At 48.4% G+C, this 23,125-nt stretch overlaps 3 protein-coding genes across 11 annotated transcripts in view; 1 reads left to right on the top strand and 2 right to left on the bottom strand.

Annotated features, from left to right (window-relative positions):
• DNAJC7 (DnaJ heat shock protein family (Hsp40) member C7) overlaps positions 1-14,077 on the bottom strand; it is a 28,091-nt gene extending 14,014 nt beyond the window's left edge. Inside the window, exons 1-4 of one of the 2 annotated variants that reach the window (XM_029926853.1) lie at positions 13,972-14,077; positions 2,197-2,285; positions 1,116-1,240; positions 585-698 (exon numbers count right to left, since the gene is read on the bottom strand). In XM_029926853.1, the coding sequence (XP_029782713.1) occupies positions 585-698; positions 1,116-1,240; positions 2,197-2,285; positions 13,972-14,048 (405 nt within the window). In that variant the 5' untranslated portion in view covers positions 14,049-14,077. Of the gene's footprint in view, positions 1-584; positions 699-1,115; positions 1,241-2,196; positions 2,286-9,540; positions 9,638-13,971 lie in introns of those variants that run through there. The other variant, XM_029926854.1, reaches the window with a different exon arrangement.
• Positions 14,078-16,560: 2,483 nt separating this feature from the next.
• Positions 16,561-20,670, top strand: NKIRAS2 (NFKB inhibitor interacting Ras like 2). Its single transcript, XM_029927224.1, has 4 exons — positions 16,561-16,678; positions 17,623-17,730; positions 18,095-18,336; positions 18,999-20,670. Exons 2-4 carry the CDS (start codon positions 17,637-17,639, stop codon positions 19,236-19,238), a joined length of 576 nt encoding a protein of 191 aa, XP_029783084.1. The 5' UTR covers positions 16,561-16,678; positions 17,623-17,636; the 3' UTR covers positions 19,239-20,670.
• Positions 20,608-23,125, bottom strand: part of ZNF385C (zinc finger protein 385C) — a 50,060-nt gene continuing 47,542 nt past the window's right edge. For 6 of the 8 annotated variants that reach the window (XM_029927217.1, XM_029927221.1, XM_029927215.1 and 3 more), the window contains 3 exons: positions 22,810-23,003; positions 22,427-22,537; positions 20,608-21,962 (listed from right to left, as the gene is read on the bottom strand). In XM_029927217.1, coding sequence (XP_029783077.1) covers positions 21,726-21,962; positions 22,427-22,537; positions 22,810-23,003 — 542 coding nt within the window. In that variant the 3' untranslated portion in view covers positions 20,608-21,725. The remainder of the gene's footprint in view (positions 21,963-22,426; positions 22,538-22,809; positions 23,004-23,125) is intronic. The other 2 variants (XM_029927220.1, XM_029927223.1) reach the window with 2 other exon arrangements.

Here is a 23,125-nt window from a genome sequence, read left to right on the forward strand (position 1 = left end):
AAAAACCAAGGCTTTGATAAATTATTAGTTTAAGAAAATCAGAACCACAGACTTTACAAATCAAGTTGGTGAAGATGCAGCTAAAAGGCCCAACCCGCGCCCTCAGTTTGAACTTAAAGTCAGGAATACAAGAGTCATGCCTTGAAAGACATAGAATAAGGGCAAGGCATTGTCAGAGGTTGAGCAGAAGTTTCCAGATCCGCACTAAAATGCATCCAGAAGTAAACAGAGTATATACGGAAATGGAACTAAAACATGTTTTATCTGCTACCAATTTAGTCAGGATTTGACTTTACTCATATTCTTCAACTTCACTCAAATTAGTTCCTCGCATTTACCCACCCCCAGGAATCTCAGGAACCCTCCAATTTTCACAGATTTCTAAAGCTATAAATCACATTCAGAACTGCCTACCTATACGAAACCAAGCCTCAGCCTGATGATGAGACTGCCTACAGCTACCCAGGCGTGGCCAGTGGCAGGCGTGAGACTAGCTCAGTTTTTTTTTTTCCAGTTCTCAGTTTGGACCTTCAGGTCACGAGACCACACCGTCTTTCTCCATACATAAAAGATCAGAACCATACCTCCTGCTGTGCCTGAGCATTTTTGTGATCCAGTTCTAGGGCTCTCTGGAAACTACGACATGCTGCCATGGCATTCCCTAGAGATAGGTGGCATTTGCCCTCTCGTAGATGTCCCTAGAAGAAACACAATGAGGGAAGAAAAGGAGCATGACTGGCCAAGCAAAGAGCAGTCAACAGCAGCAAGGAACACCCACAGAACACGAACATGGGAGGACAACGGCCAGAGCAGGGGTTCTTACCAAGGGAGACTCTGCCCTCCAGGGGATGGTTACAAGGTTAGCAATGTGAGAGTTTTGGTTGTCACAACCGGGGCCGGGGTGGGGAGGTGCGACCTATCCCTGGTGGTTAAGGGCCAGGGATGCTGCTAAACATCATACAATGCACAGCACAGCGCCCCCCCTCCCCCAATGACAAAGAATGATCTGGTCCCAAATGTTTACAGTGTCTAGACTGAGAAGCCCCGGGAGAGAGAACTTAATTGAAGCAACTGGTCCTCCCCAGCCGATCCTCCCCAAGTGGTCATACACGTACCCGGACGAAGCTGTCATCCAACCTCACTGATTGCTGTGCATCTGCAAGAGCTTCCCGGAACTTTCCAAGCATCATCAAGGTGGCTGCTCGATTCCCGTAATAGCTAGCATTTTTAGGACACGTATCTACAGGAAGGGCAGAAGTAAGTAAAATACAGCTTAGTAGAAGTCACTGCTTCAAAAACTCTGGGGCCATCTCCCTCAGAACTCTATCAAGGCAATCAAACTATAACAGGAATGCTGACCTACTCTGTTTAAAAGGCCATGGCCAAATTTTTGACGCATTGTACAAATGGACAGCAGCACTGGTGCAACCAATGAAAAAGAAAGTTATTTAAAAATAATTTACACTTAGCTTTAAAGTGATCTGATTGTCTTTTTTTATTTTTTCTAATGTTTTATTTATTTTAAAGAGAGAGAGAGACAGACAGACAGACAGCATGAGCAGGGGAGGGTCAGAGAGCAAGGGAGACACAGAATCCGAAGCAGACTCCAGGCTCTAGGCTGTCAGCACAGAGCCCGGTGCAGGGCTCAAACCCATGAATCGTGAGATCATGACCTGAGCCAAAGTCAGACGCTTAACTGACTGAGCCACAAAAGTGCTCTGATTATCTTTTCGATGATAGGCGTCAGCATATTTATCTTCTTAATGAATTATATTTTACGTAATAAGAGATGAAAATGAATCCGCATTTGTTGAATTAGGGGTAGAGAACCTGTAAGCAAGTTAGGTGAGAAACGTGCTGACATGGGAATAAATACGCTGGGAAATCGAGCGTGAAAGCAGTTAAGACTTGATAATATCTATGAGGGCCATTTTCCAAGATAGTTAAATGAGCTGGAAATGGCTGAGATGCATTTAGGTGGTTATCTTTTTGCCATTAGATTTAGAATTTCTGGAACTGCCTCTAAACTACCCATTTGAGCTAGAAAGTGTCATCCCTCATGAAGCCATGAAGTCCAAGAGTTCACACAGCGACAGTTAGGAACCCACTAAGCCGAAGGCTGCTTCTTCGAGAGGGGCTACTTGTAACGGTGTTCAGCAAACTTATCCTTCCGCACAGGCAGTAGGTCCTTCTCACCTATGGCTTTCGTATAATAGTTATAAGCTTCATTGTAATCTTTCTTGGCATAGTACGCATTTCCTTGTTCCTTGAAAGACTCGGCTTCCCTGAAATGGAAGGAGAAAGAAGAGCGTGTTATTTTACACAGGGAGTAACCTCCGTAATCGCACGGGAGTGACCTCTGGTCTAGAGCCCCGGGCATATTGAGCTGAAAGTTAGTGCAATATTTGAAGGGATTTATAGATTTGTTTGATGCTGGTGTGTGTGTGTGTGTGTGTGTGTGTGTGTGTGTGTGTGTGAGACACATTTAAACTAAATGAAGAAGAAAACCCTCTCCTGTGTTGCTCGCCTTTCCTCACTACTCTGGCCTATTGTCATACCCCACACAACAGGCAAATTTATACATCCTCTCACAGAAACTAAAAAATGTTTACAGTTTATCTACCTAAGTAATCTCTACACCCAACATGGAGCCTGAATTCACGACCCTGAGATTAAGAGTTGCATGCTCTCCCAAGTGAGCCGGCCAGGAGCCCCAGATTTTATATATTTACTGCCTTTCCACTGTGCCACAATGTCTGCCTCTTTAGCAACAATAAAAAATCAGTTACAGATCATTCCATTAGGAGGCAACGATTTCTTAATGTGAAATGGGTCACATCCTTAGAGTGCTAATGATTTATTCTCTGGAAAACCAACTCATGCATTTGTCACTGAAAGGACACAGCAAAAGCAGGTGGCAAAGGAGTTAAAAGCATATTGATTTAAGACAGATGACGGAGTTGAGTGACAGCAGAGACCAACAACGTGGGTAACAGGGACATATAAGGTACAGCCTGCATGGCTGTGCTCTGAAACGTGCCCACCTCCTGATGTTCTGTCTGCCCATCGCGTCCATGTGGGTTCTTATTGCCCTCTATACCGCTTCTATAGTACCTTGAATAAACAAGTGGGTAATACCAGAATTTCTGCCGCACTCCAAGACCTATTTTTTGAAGCTCTGCCATTAGACAAACTGTTCTTTACACAAGGAACAATGTTATGGGAGAATTATACTCCAGATCAAGGAACTAGAATTGAGTAAGACATGACCAACAATGTTTTAAAAGAACTAGTAACCTCTATCAAAGATACCCCAAATCATTCTAATGTCCACTTGAGTGACAAAGACAATTCTTTACCAAAATGATTACTACAAAATAACTAAGTATCTGAGCATTTTTGCTAAAAGGAAGGATTTTTGTTTCTTTTTCTGTCCTCTACACATATAAAAAAGAACCCCGTTCTAGGGAAATAAGGACAAAAGTACCTAGTTCTTAACCTTGGTGATGGTATGGGAGTTTACAGCTTGATTCTACAGTTATCGCTACTGGGAAGATTTGTGATTTATTTATCTACATATTTTAAACTACAAAATAGCAAAGCTGCCCTCCTTTTAAATTGAGGCCATCTCCCTTTCTGTTCTTCTCCATCACTGTTCTGGCAAGCTCTACTAACATGAAAAGGCTGCTAGAAGAAAGGGGAAGGAAAATGGGAATGATCTACAAATGCTGACAGATTTGAATTGTGATGGACATAAATCTGCTTGAATAATTTTATTACACCAACTGTCACAATGCTGTAAAGTGGCCATCTGCTATTAAAAGTCCTCAAGAAGGATCCCCCAACTGCAAGATTTATAGAACCAACTCCAATCTTTCTACATGGTATACACCATCCTGTAACTCCCAGTTAAGCAGGCACTATAAAAACGATGAGGAGCCTATCCTGTAAGAGCACACGTGCCAAGAGATCTGAAGAAAGGGCTCCCCCATCCCTGGCTGTCAGAAGCTGAGTCAAACCACTGTGAAGAAGCGGAGTGGGAAGTTCAAAGGAAATACTGAATGTGTACCTGAGAAGATCTAGCTTTCTCTTTTAGGCTAGTGGCCGAGAATACACAAATCCTTGAGGAAAACCAAAGGCATCCAGGCACGCAGACAAGAGACGGTATCCGCAGTATAAAGCTGGTTAGTCAGAGGTAAAGCAATCTGCAGAGCTCCCCGCAGGAAGGTGCTCTTTCTGTCCGGAAACTCTGCCTCCCACGGATATGAGGAAGTTCAGCACTGGCTTCTAGTAAAAAGGCAAAGGATGATCTCTTTGGAAAGTCAGTAATAATTACTGAAGTCTGGTACTTTCCATCCATTATCCTCTTACCACGTGTTTCATTATTCTCATTTCTCACAGGAGTGAGAAGGGGTAGAGGTTAAAAACTGGCCCAAGGCCAGGATGTGGACCCACACCGGTCAGATTCCAAAGCCTGTGTGCTATCCACCACGCTTAGCTTTCTCTCTAATGCTCATCTCTAACTATTGCCTAAAACTTTAAAAAATTAATCTGTCTTGCTAGGAACAAGACATGGGCAACAAACGTGAATTTCTTCAAATGTAGACATCAAATAGCCACAGCGTGTAAAATCCAACTCCAGAACTACAATCTGGATCTAAACAAGCTAAATGACATTCCTAACAATTAGTCACAGAGCGAGCAGGACTCCTTTCTCTTTAAGATGCAAGACCTAGTGAACTGGACTTTGCCTCCCCCAAGAAATGCATTTCATTTTAGTAAATGGTGAGTAGATTCCATTCTAGAGCAAACAAAGCGAGTAATGTAGAGTCAGCCCACAACAGAAAGAACAAGAAGAATTGTGTTGTGACAAGTTACCATGTTTTTAACCTCACACTGCACAGCATCAGGCCAGAATTAGCTATTCCCACACAACTGCCTCATGAAAAGGACTTATTTTCATAGAAACATGGGTGATTAACAGCTGCCTAAACAATGGGCACTTGGTGCTTTTAGGCTGAATGCTTATTTTTTGCCTCCAGGTCCAACTCCCAAAGTGGAGTCCCTCCTTCATTTTGAACCTCCCCACCAAGTACGCGACCAGCTTTAACCAATGGGCCTGACCCTGTGAGACCAGCCGAGGAAAAAGTGGATCTTTGGAATCCAGCATGGCAGCAGCAAGAACTGAACAAGGCTGCATCAGGAACAATTCCAGGGTCAAATCCATTCAAGTCCTGCCCTGGGAGTCTGAGAAAGGGCTGAAGCTTGTTCAAGTTGCCTTTACAGCAAAGGGACTGAAGGATGAGATGTCAAAGGCGTGGGACTGGAAGAGAAGGAGAAGAGCTGGTTAACACCGGAGCTGAGGGCAGTCTGACACTGGTGTCTGTCACACCACCCGTTGCCAGAGTCGACTGATAACCAAGTGAGGTTACAACATGTGCCGACCAAAACACAACGGCACTGGGAGAGAATTAAGATTAACTAGGCTCACCTGGACTAACCAAAAAGAGGAAAGGATTCCAGAAGGGATTGATTAAACTACCAATTATTTTCTGAGGCCACAAAACGAAATTCAGGTGAACCCCGGAAATACAATATCACATCAAAATATAGACGTGACCCTAACTGACCGAATGGAGCTATTAATAGCTAAACCACATCGCTAGTGCTTTCTCCGATTTTCAAAGCATTCCCAAGGAAGACCCTGGCCCCCTGAAGTGGTTATGGTGACACTGTCACATGTCCTTCAGCAGAGGAAGAGCCAGAGGCATCCCGGGCAGCTGCACACGTTCCCTAACTCCCAAGAGTCTGGTGATTTTTTCCCCCCATCGATCCTGTCAGCGGCACCAAGGTTTTTAGATTAAAACTAATTTATACAATTTCCCACCCAATCTCTAAGCAGAATAAGTTATGCCACTCTGACTCACCAGGAAGCACGGGGAAGGAAAGACTCAAGCCTCCACCAAACCAGTCCTTTCCCTTTTAACAGCCAGCAACAAATTCCTGTGAAAAGAGCCGCTAAAAGATTTCTTAAAAGTCTCTAACCTCTTTGGAGGTATAGGGAGGGTTCCAAATAGGGTCAGCTCCAGAGCGCCTGGCGGGCCTTCTCTCTGCCATACAGATCAGCAGACTACATTCCACTCTTGGTCTGCTTTGCTTTTTTAAAATGTTATTTATTTTTTGGAAATAACTCCATCAATCAGAAAACTGCAGCCTGATACCTGCTCTTCTACACTACACATGTGTTAAAAATCTGTGTGTCCTCTGACCATGCAGTTATACTCTCTCCCCCAGTTTAGCATCACAGATGCTGATTACCCCAACAAATGGCCAAAGGAATCGTTTGGTATCACACAGGTCTTTCTTTTTTTTTTTTTTTATGTTTTTTTACTTTATTTTTGAGAGGCAGAGAGACACAGCACGAGCAGGGGAGGGTCAGAGAGAGAGAGGGAGACACAGAATCCGAAATAGGCTCCAGGCTCTGAGTTAGCTGTCAGCACAGAGCCTGACGCGGGGCTTGAACCCACGAACTGTGAGATTGTGACCTGAGCCAAAGCCGGACGCTTAACCGACCGAGCCACCCAGGCGCCCCCATCACACAGGTCTTAGCAGGGCTCAGCCTCATATGATCAGTCAGCACCTGGGGCTTTCGATCACCGGTCAACTTTGCACATTTACAGCTCGGCTAAATTAAACACACCTTAAAACACTGCAGTTGACATTGCGACATGACCCCAATTTGATGCCCTACAAAAATCTCCATTTTCTCTCTAAATGCTTCCAAGTTGAACATTTAAACAAGATCTTGGCCTTGGGCCAACTGGTCTATCTTTTAGCAGTGAAAGAGTTACACAGAGTTTTACTCATCAGCTTTCATTAATGCAGGATTCACTGGGTGGTAGTTTTTAAAACATCCTCAATGACTTGGTTCTCTTTGGAACTGCTTCATGTTTCAGCATTTGTGAATTATTAAAAGAGGGATGAGAGGGCCACCTGGGTGGCTCAGTCAGTTAAGTGTCCGACTTCGGCTCAGGTCATGATCTCGTGGTTTGTGGGTTCGAGACCTGCATCAGGTTCTGTGCTGACAGCTCAGAGCCTGGAGCCCGTTTCAGATTCTGTGTCTCCCTCTCTGTGCCCCTCCCGTGTTTGCACTCTGTCTTAAAAATAAATAAACGTTAAAAAAAAAAAAAGAGGGATAAGATACTTCATCATTTGTACCATATCATTTTAAGATTTAGTTACCTCAGTGCAGGAAAAATACAAACTAGCACTATTCTCTATTTGCAACCTAGAAAACACTTGATTTTTGTATGACAAAAACATACCTGACTGCTTTTACCTATTTCAAGTATTTGGCTACAATATACTTTTAATAACATTCAGCTCTCCACGAATAATAATTTAATAATTATTATATCAAAATATCAAAAGAGATGCAGAACCTTGAATGAGATCTTTTTCCCCCGTTTTTTTTTTTTTTTTTTTTTTGCATTCTCTTGATGTATTCTGCTACGCTTAATGTGGAAGAAACATCTAACTGCTAAAATTACAACTCAGGACAAGATGATTTCTTCTGTTAGGGTACAGGAGTGTTACAGGGCCTCTGATTTTGGAGACTATTTTATTGGCAGGAAGAATCTTAGAAGGGGTGCCTGGGTGGCTCAATCAGTCATGACCTCACAATTCATGGGTTCGAGCCCCACATCAGGCTCTGCATTGACAGCTTGTAGCTTAGAACCTGATTCGGAGTCTGTCTCCCTGTGTCTCAACCACTCTCCCACTTGCACGCTCTTTCAAAATTAACAAACATTAAGAAAAAAAAGGGTATCTACTAACAATAATACTTTATACTGCCCATGAATCAAATATTCTTTATACCTTCATAATGACTAATTCCAAAATGTCATCTTCACTGATTGTTGCACCCATTTCTTTTATTCAGTCAAGTTTACTAGTTACCCGTTTCTAGAAATGTCCTCCACCCTTTAGAATTTACGGGATCTTGGCCAGTCTCAGTGTAGAAATTCCTTCTTCCTTCCCACAGTCCAAGACCTCTTGTCCCCAAAGGCATGTCACAGGGCCTTTTTCGTGCTGTACTCTCTCTGACCTCCATGAGAATAAAAAGGAGCCCAGGAGCTCTACTTTTATTCCAGCTTACCAAATGAGTAAATTGTTCTTCCTTTTGTAACTAGTCTAGGGATGAAGTGACAAGTGTTGTAGGTGGAAGCCACATAGGACTTGGAACAATTCTACAGATTCAGTGCTTGCTAAACGCAAGTGCTATATGCTGAGTCTGAATAAAGGCTTCATGACGGTCCGGAGAAAACAGAGGGTGGGCTCTCCAATGGCTACCAGTTGGTAAAAGTGAGCCACCTGGCTTCCTTTACCCAATTTGCTTTAGAATAAACAGCTTCTGCTTTCACTGTAAAGCACAACTAAAATATCCAGCCTTCTCCCAAAAGAGAGGGGAGCAAGATGAAGAAAACTCATTAAAATACCAGTGCAAATTGTTCTCTTTCTAGACACTGAGGGGGAAGCCTCGACAGGGGCAGAGCAGAGCCAGAGGGAGCAAGAGGCATCAAGTGGAGTCACAGACACAGGCTGCACAGGGCATTAGCACTCTCTACCGCTCATGCAGGGAAGGACACCAGGCGACACTCTGGAGTCGGCAATGTCTTATTCAGAGGGGGAGAAAGCAACCAACTAATCGATCAATCCAGACGGAAATCCCATTAATGCAGGCAGAAAAGATAATCACATGAAACAGTTGACTCAACTGTAACACATTTATGCTAGTTCCTTAAATGGGAGGGATCACAATCTGTGGCATCTACCTGACCTTTACTCCTGGAGAAACAAGCTTCTCAGAAGCCACTCTGGAGTCCACAAGGCACTGGCCTTTCAGCAAGAGCCAGAGGCTTGTTTTCCTAACACACCCCCAAACCCTCCATTTCCTATCCCTTGGTTCCCCATTCTGTGAGATCCACTACTTCCCTCCTAGAGACATTAGTACACAACAAAAATCTAGAACTAAGGAGCTATAATTAAGATTATCAACTGGCATGCTGCTTCCAGGGTTCTCTTGGTTCCTCACTTTAACAGGAGGCTGACGATCTCAGAGCAAACTGCCAGAGGAAAAACTCTCAGGACAGAAACACCAAAAACAAGAGAAAATGCTACTTGCCTCACACACCCTTCCCCCAAAGGCTAATAATAGAATCAGAAGAGACGGTTAACACTTTGATCTGACAATCTAGCCTCCCCGCATAAACTTAAAGTCACATGACACTAGAATATTAGGTGTCGGAATTAGACTTTGAAAGTCAAATATTCCTCCCCATATTTTCATTCTCAAAAGCCTCAAACATTCATCCCCCCTCCCCCCCCCCGGCCAGTGGTGGGATAAAACACAGGAACTGCTATTTTGATCTGGATGGGGAAGAAAACAAACTGTCAATCTAATAAAATGAATAGACATTGGGATGATTTGCACGATGAATCCTGTCCTTACTGCTGGAATTCAGACAGTTAAAGGAATACCTGGAACGACCTCTAAGTAACTTCCACATCACTCAGCACTGAAGAAAAGGGACCAAACATTAGTGGAGTAAGGGAGAAATGGGCTCTCAGAGGAACTGTGCATCAGACCACAAGGCACCTAGGCAGCCGCTGACCATTGTTCTCCAATCTTCTAAAGTCCTAGAGAAAAAAAGCAAAGGCAAGTGCCCAGTACTCAGCTTTTAAAAACTTTCAAAATACTAGCTTCAATGACTATACTCATCCCTGATTGGCTAGAATGTTCGATAAGCCTGGGCTTAAGCCAATCAGAGTTCTGGTCGTTGGAATAAGCTAGACACTAGAGCAACTGCCATTCAACTTGGCTCAATTTGGTTGGTATCTGGCTTTGGTTAGTATGTAAACCTGAATTAAAGCAGTAAAGGCAGAGAGACCTTTCTCCTGTGTTCTGTCTTACCTCTAGTTACGACTGAATAATTTTTTTCAAAAAGATTTTATTTTTAATTAATCTCTACCCCCAACTTGGGGCTTGAACTCACAACCCTGAAATCAAGAGTGACATGCTCTACTGACTGAGCCAGCCACGTGCCCCTGATTTAACAATTTTGCCACTTGTTAAAATCAGATTCAATTCGGGGCACCTGGGGGGGCTCAGTCAGTTAAGAGTCCCTTCAGCTCAAGTCCTGATCTCACGGTCCGCGAGTTTGAGCCTGTACGAGGCGCTGTGCCGACAGCTCGGAGCCTGGAGCCGGCTTCAGATTCAGTGTCTCCCTCTCTCTGCCCCTCCCCTGCTCGCGCTGTCTCCTCTCCCTCTCTCTCAAAAATAAACGTAAAAATTTTAATCAGATTCAATTAATTTGCTGGATCAGGACTGTCTATTCCTAGGTTTATCCCTTCCTTAGCCATGACTTATTTTACCCACCTCCCTGGCCCCACACTTCAAGTATACCAAAATGAAAATAAAGGCTGCAAGCAGTGTTTTCACGGATTTGGGTTTAAGGTCAAAGATAATATCCCATTCAGCTTGCAGGCCTACTGAAATGTCTAGCTTCATTTCATGAACTTCATGAGAAAGTTTAGCGAGGCAAACATCTTAAGATTTTAAAACAGGAAGAAGGGCTGGGGGAGACAACGCCACAAGCTTTTGGCTATGGCGTCGAACACCAAAATGTCCCAGGAAGCTGTAGTAAAATAAAGAGCACCTACTGCAGACCCTGGGATATGGATTAAGGGTTCAGGGCTTCCCAGCAGCAACAGGAAGAGAAATAGAAAGCAAACTACAGAGTTTCCGATACTAAGAAGGGTTCTTGCTTGCATTTACAAAGATACAGACAAGATCATCAGATCAAGGAATCAGATAAGGATGTTCTGTCTCCAAAATCTATGGCTTCGGTTGGTTCTTCTAGACCCTATTATCCAGTCATACTAGATAAACTCTGAGACACAGAAGTGTGAGCAACTTGAAATCCTTCGATTTTACCATAATAAAGACTACCTACAGTGACCTCCCCAGCCCAGGAAATGCGACCTGAAAGCCTTCACCCAAGACAAGTATTCATACATTAGATAAAGCAATCAGCATCTTCCCAGGAAAATGTAAGGCTTGAAATTAAAATTAAATTAGTTGAATTGTAAAACCTCTGTGATTCAGCCTTCTGGCTCCCCAAGTAGTTTTATCTGTTCTGGTGGGCAAAGAGAAATAAATAATCTTCATGTTCAGAACCCTGATCTATTTTGGAATGCCAACTAATACATCTTTTATTTTAGCCTCTCAGCTGCTATGGAGGAAAAAGAACTTTGTCAGAGTGACAAGCAAAAAAATATTGAAGTCCATTTCTTTTCTCTCTAGAGACACTAAAGTTAATGAAATAAAACATGTAGCCACTTAAAATGCTGCAGCCATGAGGCCCCATGGCTTGAAAGCTCCTCTCATTGTGCCGCTGCGGGACCATAACAATTTAGCAGCAGCAGCAGCAAGCCCTTGAGCCAAGATGTAAGGAAGGAAGGACTCCTTGCTAGACTTTACAAAAACAACCCAAGAGACCCATCAACTCCTGGGTCCCCAAGTGAACTGGTAATAGGACTGTAATAAGAGACACCAACTTGGCCCAATATCTAACCAAGCCAGATGGTAAAGGGCATCTGTAAGGGATGTCTCTACCCCTGCCTTCTGCTATGGCTACAGAGGATTCCAGGACACATGAAAAATGTAAAACCATCTTCCTCCAAAACTTCTACATCGTCAGTCCATTTTCAGCATTGGAAAACCATACACAAATATGGCTTTTTCTTATTAGCAGATCCCAGTGCCTACTTTATCCTCCATGGATGCCTTATATGGCAGAAAGTCAACGTGTGATTTTTTTTGTTTCTTTCACTATATTTTCCTTTTGATTGGCTCACATAAGTGGTATATAATAAATATCCATTTTAAATTACATCTAAAAGAGCTATATAGGGGCGCCTGGGTGGCTCAGTCGGTTGAGCCTCCGACTTTGGCTCAGGTCAGATCTCACGTTCGTGGGTTCGAGCCCCGCGTCGGGCTCTGTGCTGACAGCTAGCTCGGAGCCTGGAGCTGCTTCCGGTTCTGTGTCCCCTTCTCTCTCTGCCCCTCCCCCGCTCATGCTCTGTCTCTCTCTGTATCAAAATAAATAAAACATTAAAAAAAATTTTTTTGATAAAAGAGCTATATAAATGTGTGTAACATAGAAGTCTATTCAGCAATGATGTATCTGTCCTTTCTTAGTGGCAGATGAAACACCTGTGCATTTTACAATCAATGATATCTTAAATTCCACGTAACAAGGCAGAGTTAACCTAGGTTGACACCTCTTCTACCAAATATGTTTTTGTGTGATGTGGTCAGATTACAGCATCATACATTTTGTGTTTCTTAATATAACTCAAGGTTCATTTACTATAATTTTATCTTAGAATATCCTCTAAGGCCATGCGTTTTTGTTTTGTTTTTAAAGAAAAGGACCTGCTTTAGATAGAGGGCTTTGAAGTAAAACCCAAATTAGGGACAATCCCTACATCAGAGATCTGTATTATGTACGGGAAATTTTTTTTTCAAATTACTACACATAGCCCAAGTCTCCATAGCACCAACCCCCCACCCCCCGGAACTCTTTACAATCCCGAGTAAATCCGTGCAATTAATGTAAACTCGGTATGTGCCCGAGCGGGGAGGGGAGGTTGTGGCATCGTTAATGATGCTTAATCCTCAACACCGGAGAAATAGGTATGCGGTGAAAACTCAAAACTAAAAACAGAGAGAGACTTAGATTCTGCTATCCTGCCTTCTCTGATTATCCCAAGGACTTCCTACACTTTGTCAGACCTCTCAGTTCTCACCAGATCTTGGGACACAGGCTGCAGTAAACTACCCTGAAGCTTGGTAACTATTCATCCCCCACCCTGAGTACCTCCCCGTATTTTAACTTGGATAACAAAACATCCTTAGAATCCTGGTTTCGAATCTCAAGGAGCCAGAATGAAGCCAGAGAGACAGGGTTTAGTAGAAAGATAAGAAAGGGGAGGGAAGGAGACTGAGGGCAATGTAGTCAATTATTCTGCAGTTGATAAGGAAAGGGCTCCAGGCTTCCAGAACCATTTTGTTAATTCTCCTTCAGGAGCAGGACAAGTACGACTACCCACAACTGTGTTCCAAAGACCTGCCTTAGCTGTAGCCAGAATCCAGAGCGTTCTCGAAAACCACTCACTCAGCAGCTCCCTTGGCTAGCCCAGACTGGCAATCTCGAGCCACTGCGGCTGCCCAGCAGTGCCAACAGCGCCCAAGCAGCTGCCTTCCTCTCTGCTGCTTAAGAAAGAACAGTCCTGGGAAGAATGAGGATCTTAGTCCGGAAGGACGGCAGGGCCGGAGTTTGACCTGTAGAGCATGAGACAAACCCCTCACTCTTCCTTCTTTCTCTCTCATCTCCGACCTCCGGGGTACCGTGAGGGGGGGCACCCGGTCAATAATGAAGACATACTCGGACCTAGGCTCGTGATCGCTGGGATACGGTACTAGGGAGAGGGGGATGAGGAGAACATGGGCTTCGGAGCTGCAAAGTGCTGATAGACAACAATGCACAGAAGTTAACAAGAGCAGGCGGGGGTCGGGGTGATGTAGGAAGTCGTCATCGTCGCCGCGCAGCCTCCCCCACCCCACAACAGACCTGAGATCCCCTCCGAAACCCGGCCTCTACAATGCGGGCGACATTCCTCCATGCTTGGGGGAACCAGGCCGCGCCTCAGCTCTCCAGCCAGGCGGAAGCAGGAGGGGAGGGCCGACCTCCGCGAGCGCCCCTTCAGGGGGTCCATCCGGACTTGGGGTGGGGGTGTCGCGGAGGGCGGGGCGTCGCCGCAACAGGGTTGCATCATGAAAGGAATGGGTTTCCCGGGACCACAGAGCTGCAGCTCGCCCCTTCTACTACCCTGCTACCCGGTTACCTCTTCGCTTCCTCGTCATCGAGCAGCTCTGGCTCGGTCGCCGCCATTACCACATCGCACTCCGCGGCAGCCGCCATCTTACCGCCGGGACCAAAGAGGCGGGTGGGAGGCAGGCGGTGAAGAGCACTTCCGGCTGGAGCATCGAGCAGCTCGGCTGCGCTGCGCCCAGAGGGGCTCCCTCGAGTCCGTCTACCATCGAGAGGCTCCGCTTGGGGCCAGAGCGGCCTCCCGCCTCCGGAGGTCCACGGTGGTCTCCGAGCCGGGCCAGGGGCCCAGGAACGGTTCCTGTGCGTAGGGGGCGCCACTTTACCCGTGGGTCGGAAGTAGGGGGTACAGGAGGGTGATGCCTCTCTAGGCCTGAGTTCTCTCAGTAGGCTGAGAGCCTCGTTGCCATAGCAACTCCCAATCCTAGAGAGTCTCCAGTAAGGTTCGGGAGAGTCTGGGTTGCGTTGGGGACTCGGTGACCCAGGACTCTGGAGGGTAAGAGCCCCCACTACTACCTTCCTGACCTTGGAGTGGACTACCTTCCTCCCAGGAAATGCAAGAAGAGACACTTTGAGCCCAGTTCCCCTAGCTTTCATCGGCCCTTGGAAGCCCTGCCCAACCAAGCCAGGGGAACGCAGGGCGTCTTCACCCCGCGTCTTTCATCCCCGCTGGATCTCCAAGCAACAACTGGCTCATCACCCTAATGACGCTGACCCTTTAATGAGGCTGCTTTCATGTCAGCTGCCTGGGAGTGCCATCTCAGCATTAAGCCTAAGGAGGGTGGCACGGCGCCCCAGACCCTGCCCTGGAGTTTATAAGGCGGCTCTCAGGGTGAGGTCCCTGCTCCATAGTGTCCCCAGTACGCATCCTTTATAGAAACACCCTGCTCAGCACGCTTGTCTTGCCGAATGCAGTCTGGACTGGGAACTCGGACTAATGGTATTCGTGGATTTGAATAAAACGGGGGTTTTCTGAGGTTAAATTGGAGGAGTTTGAGGTTAAATTGTTAAAGTTGAAAACTAAAATAAGAAGGGGGCAAGTGAATTTAAAAAGGCCATCCTCGGTAGGCTTCTTGCGAGGACTCTGCCTATCACAGTGCTCAGGGAGCAGAAGCCACACCCACCACTGGGTAGAGAAGGATGGGAGAGGCTCAGTGGGTGGGAAGAGAGAAGTCTTTCATCCAGCCGATCATTCAGTAGCCTCTCCAAATTGCCTACTTGAGGAGTGTGCTCGTTTGGGCGGGTGCAGACTCACAGTCCACCTTCCCTGCCTGCCAATGGCTCCCAATCTATGGTCTAATGAAGGAAGCCAGCCAATTTTTGGACCATCTTCCCACTGTGTGTTTTTGCATCTAAGCCAACTCACTTACTCCCATATCTTTAATTTTAGCTGTAGATGACCCTCAACTTTGTTATTTGCAACCTAGACCTCTCACTTGTGAGTTCTAGATCCCCATATCCAATTACCTCCTGGATCTTTTGGATGTTTCGCAAATCCTGAAGACATTTATATTTATGTCGAATTTATCGTTCTCTCCTCATTCCTCAACAAAAGAAAAAACAAATGCTGTACTTGATTCTCTTTCCCTGAATTCCTTATCTTGTCAAATGGGTTCACCATTCAATGGGTCACCAAATTAGAAAGATAGGAGACCTCATGAACGCCCTCTTTTTCACTCTTGACTCCCAATTTATCACTAGATCTTGTTGATTCTATCAGATGTCCTCCAAATCTGTCTCCATTCCACACCAAAACAGGCTCTCCTCATTTTTATTTGTAAAACTTGGAATTCTACCCTACTCTCCCAGCTGGCCCCTTGTCTCATCTCCGTTCTTTACTCTTCTGCCAATGACCTTCTTAAAAGCAAAAATGATCATGTCCCTTCACTGGCAGAAAACCTATCGATGGCTTTCCACTGCTGTTAGGATACACTTTGAACTCTTTGACCCAACACACAAGATCTTTGATTACTTGCCTCTTCTCCATCAACAATATTGAACTAAAATACTTGTAGTTTCAGAAAAAATGCCATGACTTTTGCCATGTTTCCTCTACTCTTTCCACCCATACCCTTCATGTCTCAAACAGACATAACCTCCTCCAGGAAGTTTTCTGTGATGCCCACTGTCCCTGAAGCCCAATGCTTTTTGCCGTGCTCCCATAGCACGTCCAAAATAGCTTTTACCATGCTGTCCTGTAATTGTTGGCTTAGATATCTAGCTCCTCTAGATGGTGACGTTCTCATGAGCAGCTCCCTTGTCTAATAACTACATTTAAAAAAAAAAAAAACCTACATTTTTTCCTCAGCATGTGGTTTTATGCCTGGCACAGAGTAGGTGCCCAGAAGACATGTGATTAATAGATGCTTGAATAAAAGACGTGTCACCGCATTATGATAGCCTTTAGAGAAAGAGTATGTGGGCATCAGAGAGACCAGCACCCTGCGTCCAAGGAGCCTAGAACCAAGTGCTCAGGTATGCAGCCCCCCAGGTCCCAGTTTTCTACCCGTCATTCTCCCCTCCGGCCTTTGGGGGCGCTGTGTGCCCGGCTCCTGCTAGCTGCCGCCGGAATTGGTTCTGCCGGACGGAAGCTGGGGGGCGGTGCTAGACCGAGCCTGGAACGACCCGGGAGGAAAAGCGGAGTCCTTGTGGCTGTGCTGCCCCTCCCCTAGTCCCGGCGCGCTTGGAGGGGCCCAGCCTGGGTGCTGCGAGGGCTCCGGGAGGTACGGAGCTGGCAGGCCAGGGTCGGCCACCGCATCCGGGCCGCTTTAGGTGGCGGGTCTCTGCCTCCGATTCTCTCTGGGGGTCCCCTCGGGGGGAAATCGGTGGCAGAAGCCCCTCTGGACGTCTCTCGGGTTATCCTTTCATTGCGGGGCCCACTATACGGAGCCTCGAGCGGGGAGTAGGTGTCTGTATCAGGAGCTTACTCGAGGGGTCTCTGTTTAAGACACCTTTTGGGAGTGCTCTCTGTATCTGCTCTCTGAGGCGATCCTTGTCTAGGCTTTCTTCTGGAAAACCTGTGTTTGGAATGCCTTCGACGAGATCTCTGCCTGGGAGGTTTCTGTGTCTGAGCCTCATTTTAGCTTATCAGTTCCAGGGCAGCACAGATTTCCTCCTTTTCCCCTTGGATTCTTTCACTCTTGTGTGATGTTCATCTTATCTATGGACTTGACTGGGAATTAGAGGGAATTAATTGTTGTCCAGATAAATCATACAGGAAAGAAAAACCCCGTCCTCATTTGCGCCCTCTCCAGACGAAGAGCGACTTAAGACAAACCCACACAAAATAGCATTCGCGCTTATTTCTCCATGGAGGCTTGGCTCAAAACAGGAAGCTAAGCCGGAGCTCCCTTCCGCATCCTGCGCACAGAAGGGAACCCGGCCAGTGGTTCCTTTAAAGATTCCCTTCCCCCTTCATGGCAACATTTACTGAGAACCTGCTCTGAGCCAGTTTCTGGTCATGTACTTGGAATAACAAAGGTGAATAAAGTACCTCCCACTGTCCAGTAGCGGACATAGACACCTCACTCCACTACACCCTGACCAGAGTAGGGGACAGACAGTGCTGAATCCCTGAGGTTCTGAGGTTCAGAACCTGGCTCTCAGTTTTAGGAGGTCTGCCCTCTGTTTTCAGCCCACCTCACCCAGTGTGCTTCTGTTCTTCAAGGTTGAAAGCCAAGCATGGGGAAGAGCTGCAAGGTGGTTGTGTGTGGCCAAGCGTCTGTGGGCAAAACTTCAATCTTGGAGCAGCTTCTGTATGGGAACCATGTAGTAGGTGAGTGTTGTTGGGGTAGGGACATGGTAGAAGAAGGAAGAATAAGTAGGATTTGATCATAACACGAAAAGGCTAAAAGCAAAGACTGAAATCTACATAATGATTTGAACCCCAGCATATCTGGAAAGAGGAAACCCAATGTTTGCGATAGGGAGGAAAAGCTCTCAAGTCACACTTTTGCTTAGCAGGAGCTTCATGTTGTGCCCCAAGTCATCCAGTCCTGCCAGACTGTCAGTCCCTGGCCCTCTGTCCTCGGCGCCATATTTCTTTCTTTCCCTCGTGGATTGGCCCATTAGGATACACTCAGTCACTCATGTTTCCCATCTTCCTTGTTTCTACAAGTTTTCTCCTCATCTTGTCCCAGGTTCTGAGATGATTGAGACACAAGAAGACATCTACGTGGGCTCCATTGAGACCGACCGGGGGGTGCGGGAGCAGGTGCGTTTCTACGACACCCGGGGGCTCCGGGACGGGGCCGAGCTACCCCGGCACTGCTTCTCCTGCACTGACGGCTATGTCCTGGTCTACAGCACGGACAGCCGAGAGTCCTTTCAGCGTGTAGAGCTGCTCAAGAAGGAGATCGACAAATCCAAGGACAAGAAGGAGGTGTGTGGGGGGATCCCTTCTCCTCCTTCCCAGCTTCTGGGGCTCTGAAAGACATGTCCGGGGTGGGGTTAGTAGAGAGAGGGCCCTGGGCTGGCTTTGGCCTGGCGTGGCTCTGTTTTGCATTCATGTCTCAGGAGGTGGGGTAGGAGCTCGAGGGAGGATGGAGGTCACTGGGGGGTGTCTTCACCCCTGCAGGTGGCTGTGTGTTGAGGCAGCTCAACCAAAGAGGCTTTCCTTTAGTTGTAGAGGTTCCTGTCCTAACTCTGGAAGCCCCCATTAATCTTTCTTTACGATGGTTCCTTGCTCTTGTCCTTCTGTTCCCAAATCCCCCTTTAAGCTGCAGGCGCTTGGGGCGTGCTCTCGCCAGCTGTTTAGCCGGAAACAGACTGATTGCTGGTCATGAGCAGGCACAGGTGATCCAGGGCTTGTAAGAGAATGCCTGGAGGGAGGCCAGATGGAGGCTAGACTTTAAACAGAGAAAGGAAACCAAAAAGCAACCACCTCTCTCTCCCTAGTCATTGTTTCCAATATAGGAAGAAGTGAAACGTTAGCTGTTCAGACTCTCTCTTCTGTTAGGACTCCTAGGTCGTTGTCAGCCCTCAACACCCAGTCCTGAGGCTCATGGTACATCCTTGGGCCTCTATTCTGTCCCTCTTCCCCAGGTCACCATCGTGGTCCTTGGCAACAAGTGTGACCTGCAGGAGCAGCGGCGTGTAGACCTGGACGTGGCTCAGCACTGGGCCAAGTCCGAGAAGGTGAAGCTGTGGGAGGTCTCTGTGGCTGACCGCCGCTCTCTGCTGGAGCCCTTCGTCTACCTGGCCAGCAAGATGACCCAGCCTCAGAGCAAGTCCGCTTTCCCCCTGAGCCGCAAGAACAAGGGCAGCGGCTCCTTGGATGGCTGATGGAGTTGCCATCCCTCCCTGACCTTCCCGGCCTCATTCCAGCTTCTGGGGCGCTGGGAGATCTGTCCAGGGCTGGGGTTAGGCACACTGTCCTTCCCAGGCAGCTGGGCTGTCCCAAGCTCAGGTCACTTTGCTCCCTCCCAGCTGTGGGAAGTGGAGATCATCTAGGTTAGTGTCCCCCCCAAGCCTCCCTCCCCACCAGCTCTCATCATACCTGCCCTCTGTGACCTGGAGCAGTTGTGGGTCAATGTCCCCTAACACCTGCCCTGGAAGGAAACTGAGCTGCCATGCACAGGTGCCCAGTCTAGGCTCTGGGTACTGTCACAGGGGTCCCCTACCTGTGGGCTTCCTGCCGGTGGCAGACAAACACACACACTCACACACTCACACTCGGGCACCACCCTGGACTCCCAGAGGAAGGACGTCCAGGTATCGTATATGTGCATGTAGACACGTGCACACGTGCATGTGTGTGCCTGCCGGTGTCCAGCTCTGACCTCCTCATCCTTCTCCTGTCCTGTCCTTGGCTGGAAGAAGCCAGCCTCCTAGGAAGTGTCATTTTCTACTTTAACTCCTCCTCCCCCGCCTCCCCCCCCCATAGTTTTTGCTTCTTTCTGCTCAGGGAGCACATGGCCCTCATTGGCTGAGATGGAAAGGAAGGACGGCTGGCCTTAGGACCCTGCAAGGCCTTTCCTCTCTCGGTTTCATTTTTCTTATCTGCAAGGTGACGGGAGTTGCTTAGATGATCTTCTGGATCCTCTCCAGCCCTCTGAGTGTCTAACACCTGTGGCTTTGGGCTGGCTGTTACTGTACCCATCGCTTCTCCCTCTTCAAGGTGCTTATGCCTACTGGCCCTGGAGGCTGAGACATTGCTCTCCCCCAACCACCAGGGGGCAGGCGTGCACTGTCCGCTCTAGTTGCCAGAGTGGCCGTCCAGTGCCCAGTCAGCCTGCCTCACACCCGTGCGGCCTGGTCTTCATCCCTTCCTGTGGTTGTTTTCAGCTAATAGCTGGACTTCTATTTATAAATTTACCTGTGTTCATAGGCCTGCTGCCGTGGTGAAGGCTGGACAAGGTGCTCCTTTAGCCCTTCCTTACCTCAGATGCCTGCACAGAACAAGGCAAACCAGTAGCAGCTTCTCAGGAGCTGACGGATCTGTCGGGGCTCAGAAGGGTGGTTACACTTTCCACACGCTATAAAGCGAGCTTATAACCCACAGCTTGCCGTGTCCACTTCAGGCTTCTGATGTGCACACCCAGCGTAGATGAGACACCAGAGCCAGGTGACCTCTAGTCCATGCCCCTTCTCCTTGAGATGGGAGAGGTGAGCAGGGCAGGGCTGGGCGAGTCGAATTAGAGCACATACAGGCTCGGGCTTGAATTCATTTATTGATGCATTGGACACAATAAAACCACAACTGTTATCAAAGGTTTCCCTCCCCTCCCCCTTACTTGTCCCCCCATTGGGAATCTCTAAAAAAGGAAAAGATCCAGGTGGATACTGGCAAGTCCCATATTGTGGGGTGGCAGAGCAGTGAAGGGGAGGGTGGGATGAAGGTTGTGACGTTCACTTTGACAGCATGGAAATGGGTCTTGAGTGTGTGAGCCTGGACCCCAGCACTTAGGTTCACAGTGAGGGGGCTGGATTCTGCTTGGGAGAGGGGGGCAGCTAGATTTAGTGTTGGGGACCAGTTTGGGGTGAGGAGCCTTGAGGGGAAAGCTTTTGTTTTGAGAGCCCTGGGGGGATTGATGTTAGCTGGGCCCATAGTCTGGAGAGATCCAATGCCCACTCCCCAAGAGGGGTTCAGGAGGATTCAGTGAAAAGCTGAGGAGAGAGCTTGTGTGGGGTTGACAACCTCTGTTAAAACGGCCCACCAGAAAGTCACCCCCCCTCCCCCTCTCCCAGCCCTGTCTGATCACAGCAGAAGAACCCCAAGATCTTTCAGCCCCACCTTGGATTTGCTCCCCTTTCTCCTCCACAGTCTTCTTCCACTCCCCCAGGGTCACCGTGTCCAGAGAGCCTTGAACCCTGTCCAGCTTGAGACCCCATATGCCACCTCCACTGATTCTCCAGAGAATCCAGTGAATGGGGAGAGCCTCCTCTCTAGACTTCTTGTCAGGCTCAAAGTGAAGATTGCTAGGGCTCTGGCCATGGGATTCTAGGTCTCGAGTGGGGGAACTGAGCACCATGGGGCTGGGACTAGGATTTTGCATAGATCTTTGGGACTTCTCAGTTTGCTCCCCTCAAATCAGGCTGGGCAATGCAGGGGAGCCCAGCGCTAGCCTGAGGAGGCTGGAAGGTCCAGGGCCAGGAGGGTTGTAGTTGAATCCTTAGTCCAGACTGGGCAAAGGGCAGCTGCCCTTAAACCTAGCCCAGCTCTTCCTAGACTGGGCAGGAAGTTCTAGGCTGCAAATGGCAGTCTCCTCTCGGGAAGGGGAGGCAAGGACAACAACTGCTCGGAGCCAAGCCCCGGCCTCCCCGGGAAGCCTAGTAGGGTGCAAAGACAATGGGCCCTGTGGCAGGGCGGACCGCTCCTGCTGGGGTGCGAAACAGAGCCGGGCCCAGGATGGGAGCTGGGAAGAGGGTGGTGGCTGCTGTGGGGGCAGGCCGGAGAGCCAGGGGCCCTGGCAGGGCACAGATGGCTGTGGCAGCAGCAGGGATCGGGCTGGGCAGGAAGCGTGCTGCAAGTGTCTTGGTGAGTTGCTTCTGCAAGGCCAGTTTTGACTGTAGAGAAGAGAGAGAGGAATGGACACAGCCTGACCCAGGAAAATCCTAGCCCTCCCGGGGCCCCATCCTTGGATATTCTGTTGTAGGAAAGACGTGCCTTTTAGGGTTCCAAACCTAAACCCTTCCCGCCCCCCAAACGTCATTCCAAAGGGCTTTCACCACCACCTGTCTTCCTGCCCAGAGGAAGGAGGCTCTGGCGGATGGGGGCAGAGATCGTCTCTAGGAGATGCACACCCTCGCTCTTGACCCTGATATTACTATCTTGGGCCCACCTCCCCGGAAATTCCTCTGGGCAGATCCCAAGATGGCCCAAAATCCCAGCCCGACTCACTGCTCAGGCAGCCTTAAAGGGGGGTGGCTTCCTTCCTGCCCCACCCTCACCCATCCCCCCAGCTTGCCCTTCTGGCCCACCCCCTCCCCTGTTGACCCAGGGCCCGGCTCTGTTGCCTGGAGACCGGTACCTTGAGGATGCTCACAGCCAGCGCTGCATGCTTCTGCAGCTTACTGTGCTGGCTGGACGGCTTGGGGAGCTTCCCAGCCAGGCGGTCTTTGTGTCTCCTGCTGCTCAGGTGCTAATGGACAGACAGACAAACTGGCAACAGGATAAGGAAGCCCAAGAACCCCTAGATGACTCTGTCATCCTCTACCAGCTAACCTTCCTCCACCTATGAGTCACAGTTGGACCACATCTGCAGGGTATCACCCTGGGAAGGGGAGGTGAGACCTGGCCTTGGCCCCTCCAGGAGTCCACTGCCCCCCCCAGCCTTGCTCTTCTGTCTCCCCTGGCCCCCTCCTGTCTCCTGGCACTGGTGCCACCCCTCAGCCCTGCTCCGGCTTCTCCCACCTGCTTGAGTTGGGTCTCTGAATTGACTTGGAGCTGACACAGGGCACAGTGAAAGGGGGGACTGGGCCCCTGTCGGCTGCCCTGGCCCCCTGCCACTCTCTTGGCCTTGTGTCCGCCTCCCCGGGGCACGGGGCGGCCCCGGCCCCTTCGAGGAGCACCTCGCTGACCTTCCACCATCCACCGGTGCTTGGCTCCTGAGAGGGAAGGAAAGACAGCCCGTGAGAGCACAAGAAGGGCTGCCAGTGCCGTGGAGACACCTCTGAACTAGGCCAGTCTGGCTGCCCCCTTAAGCCGCCAGGCTGCTCTGCACATGCTC

Source organism: Suricata suricatta, chromosome 17 (assembly GCF_006229205.1).
Source record: "Suricata suricatta isolate VVHF042 chromosome 17, meerkat_22Aug2017_6uvM2_HiC, whole genome shotgun sequence".
Lineage (NCBI taxonomy): Eukaryota > Metazoa > Chordata > Mammalia > Carnivora > Herpestidae > Suricata > Suricata suricatta.

Bases quoted from the DNA above. Each gene is read 5' to 3' on its own strand.
- NKIRAS2 (XM_029927224.1), top strand. From the start codon at position 17,637: ATGGGGAAGAGCTGCAAGGTGGTTGTGTGTGGCCAAGCGTCTGTGGGC. The intron at 17,731-18,094 runs GTGAGTGTTGTT...ATCTTGTCCCAG, and splicing joins GTATGGGAACCATGTAGTAG to GTTCTGAGATGATTGAGACA. The intron at 18,337-18,998 runs GTGTGTGGGGGG...CCTCTTCCCCAG, and splicing joins AATCCAAGGACAAGAAGGAG to GTCACCATCGTGGTCCTTGG.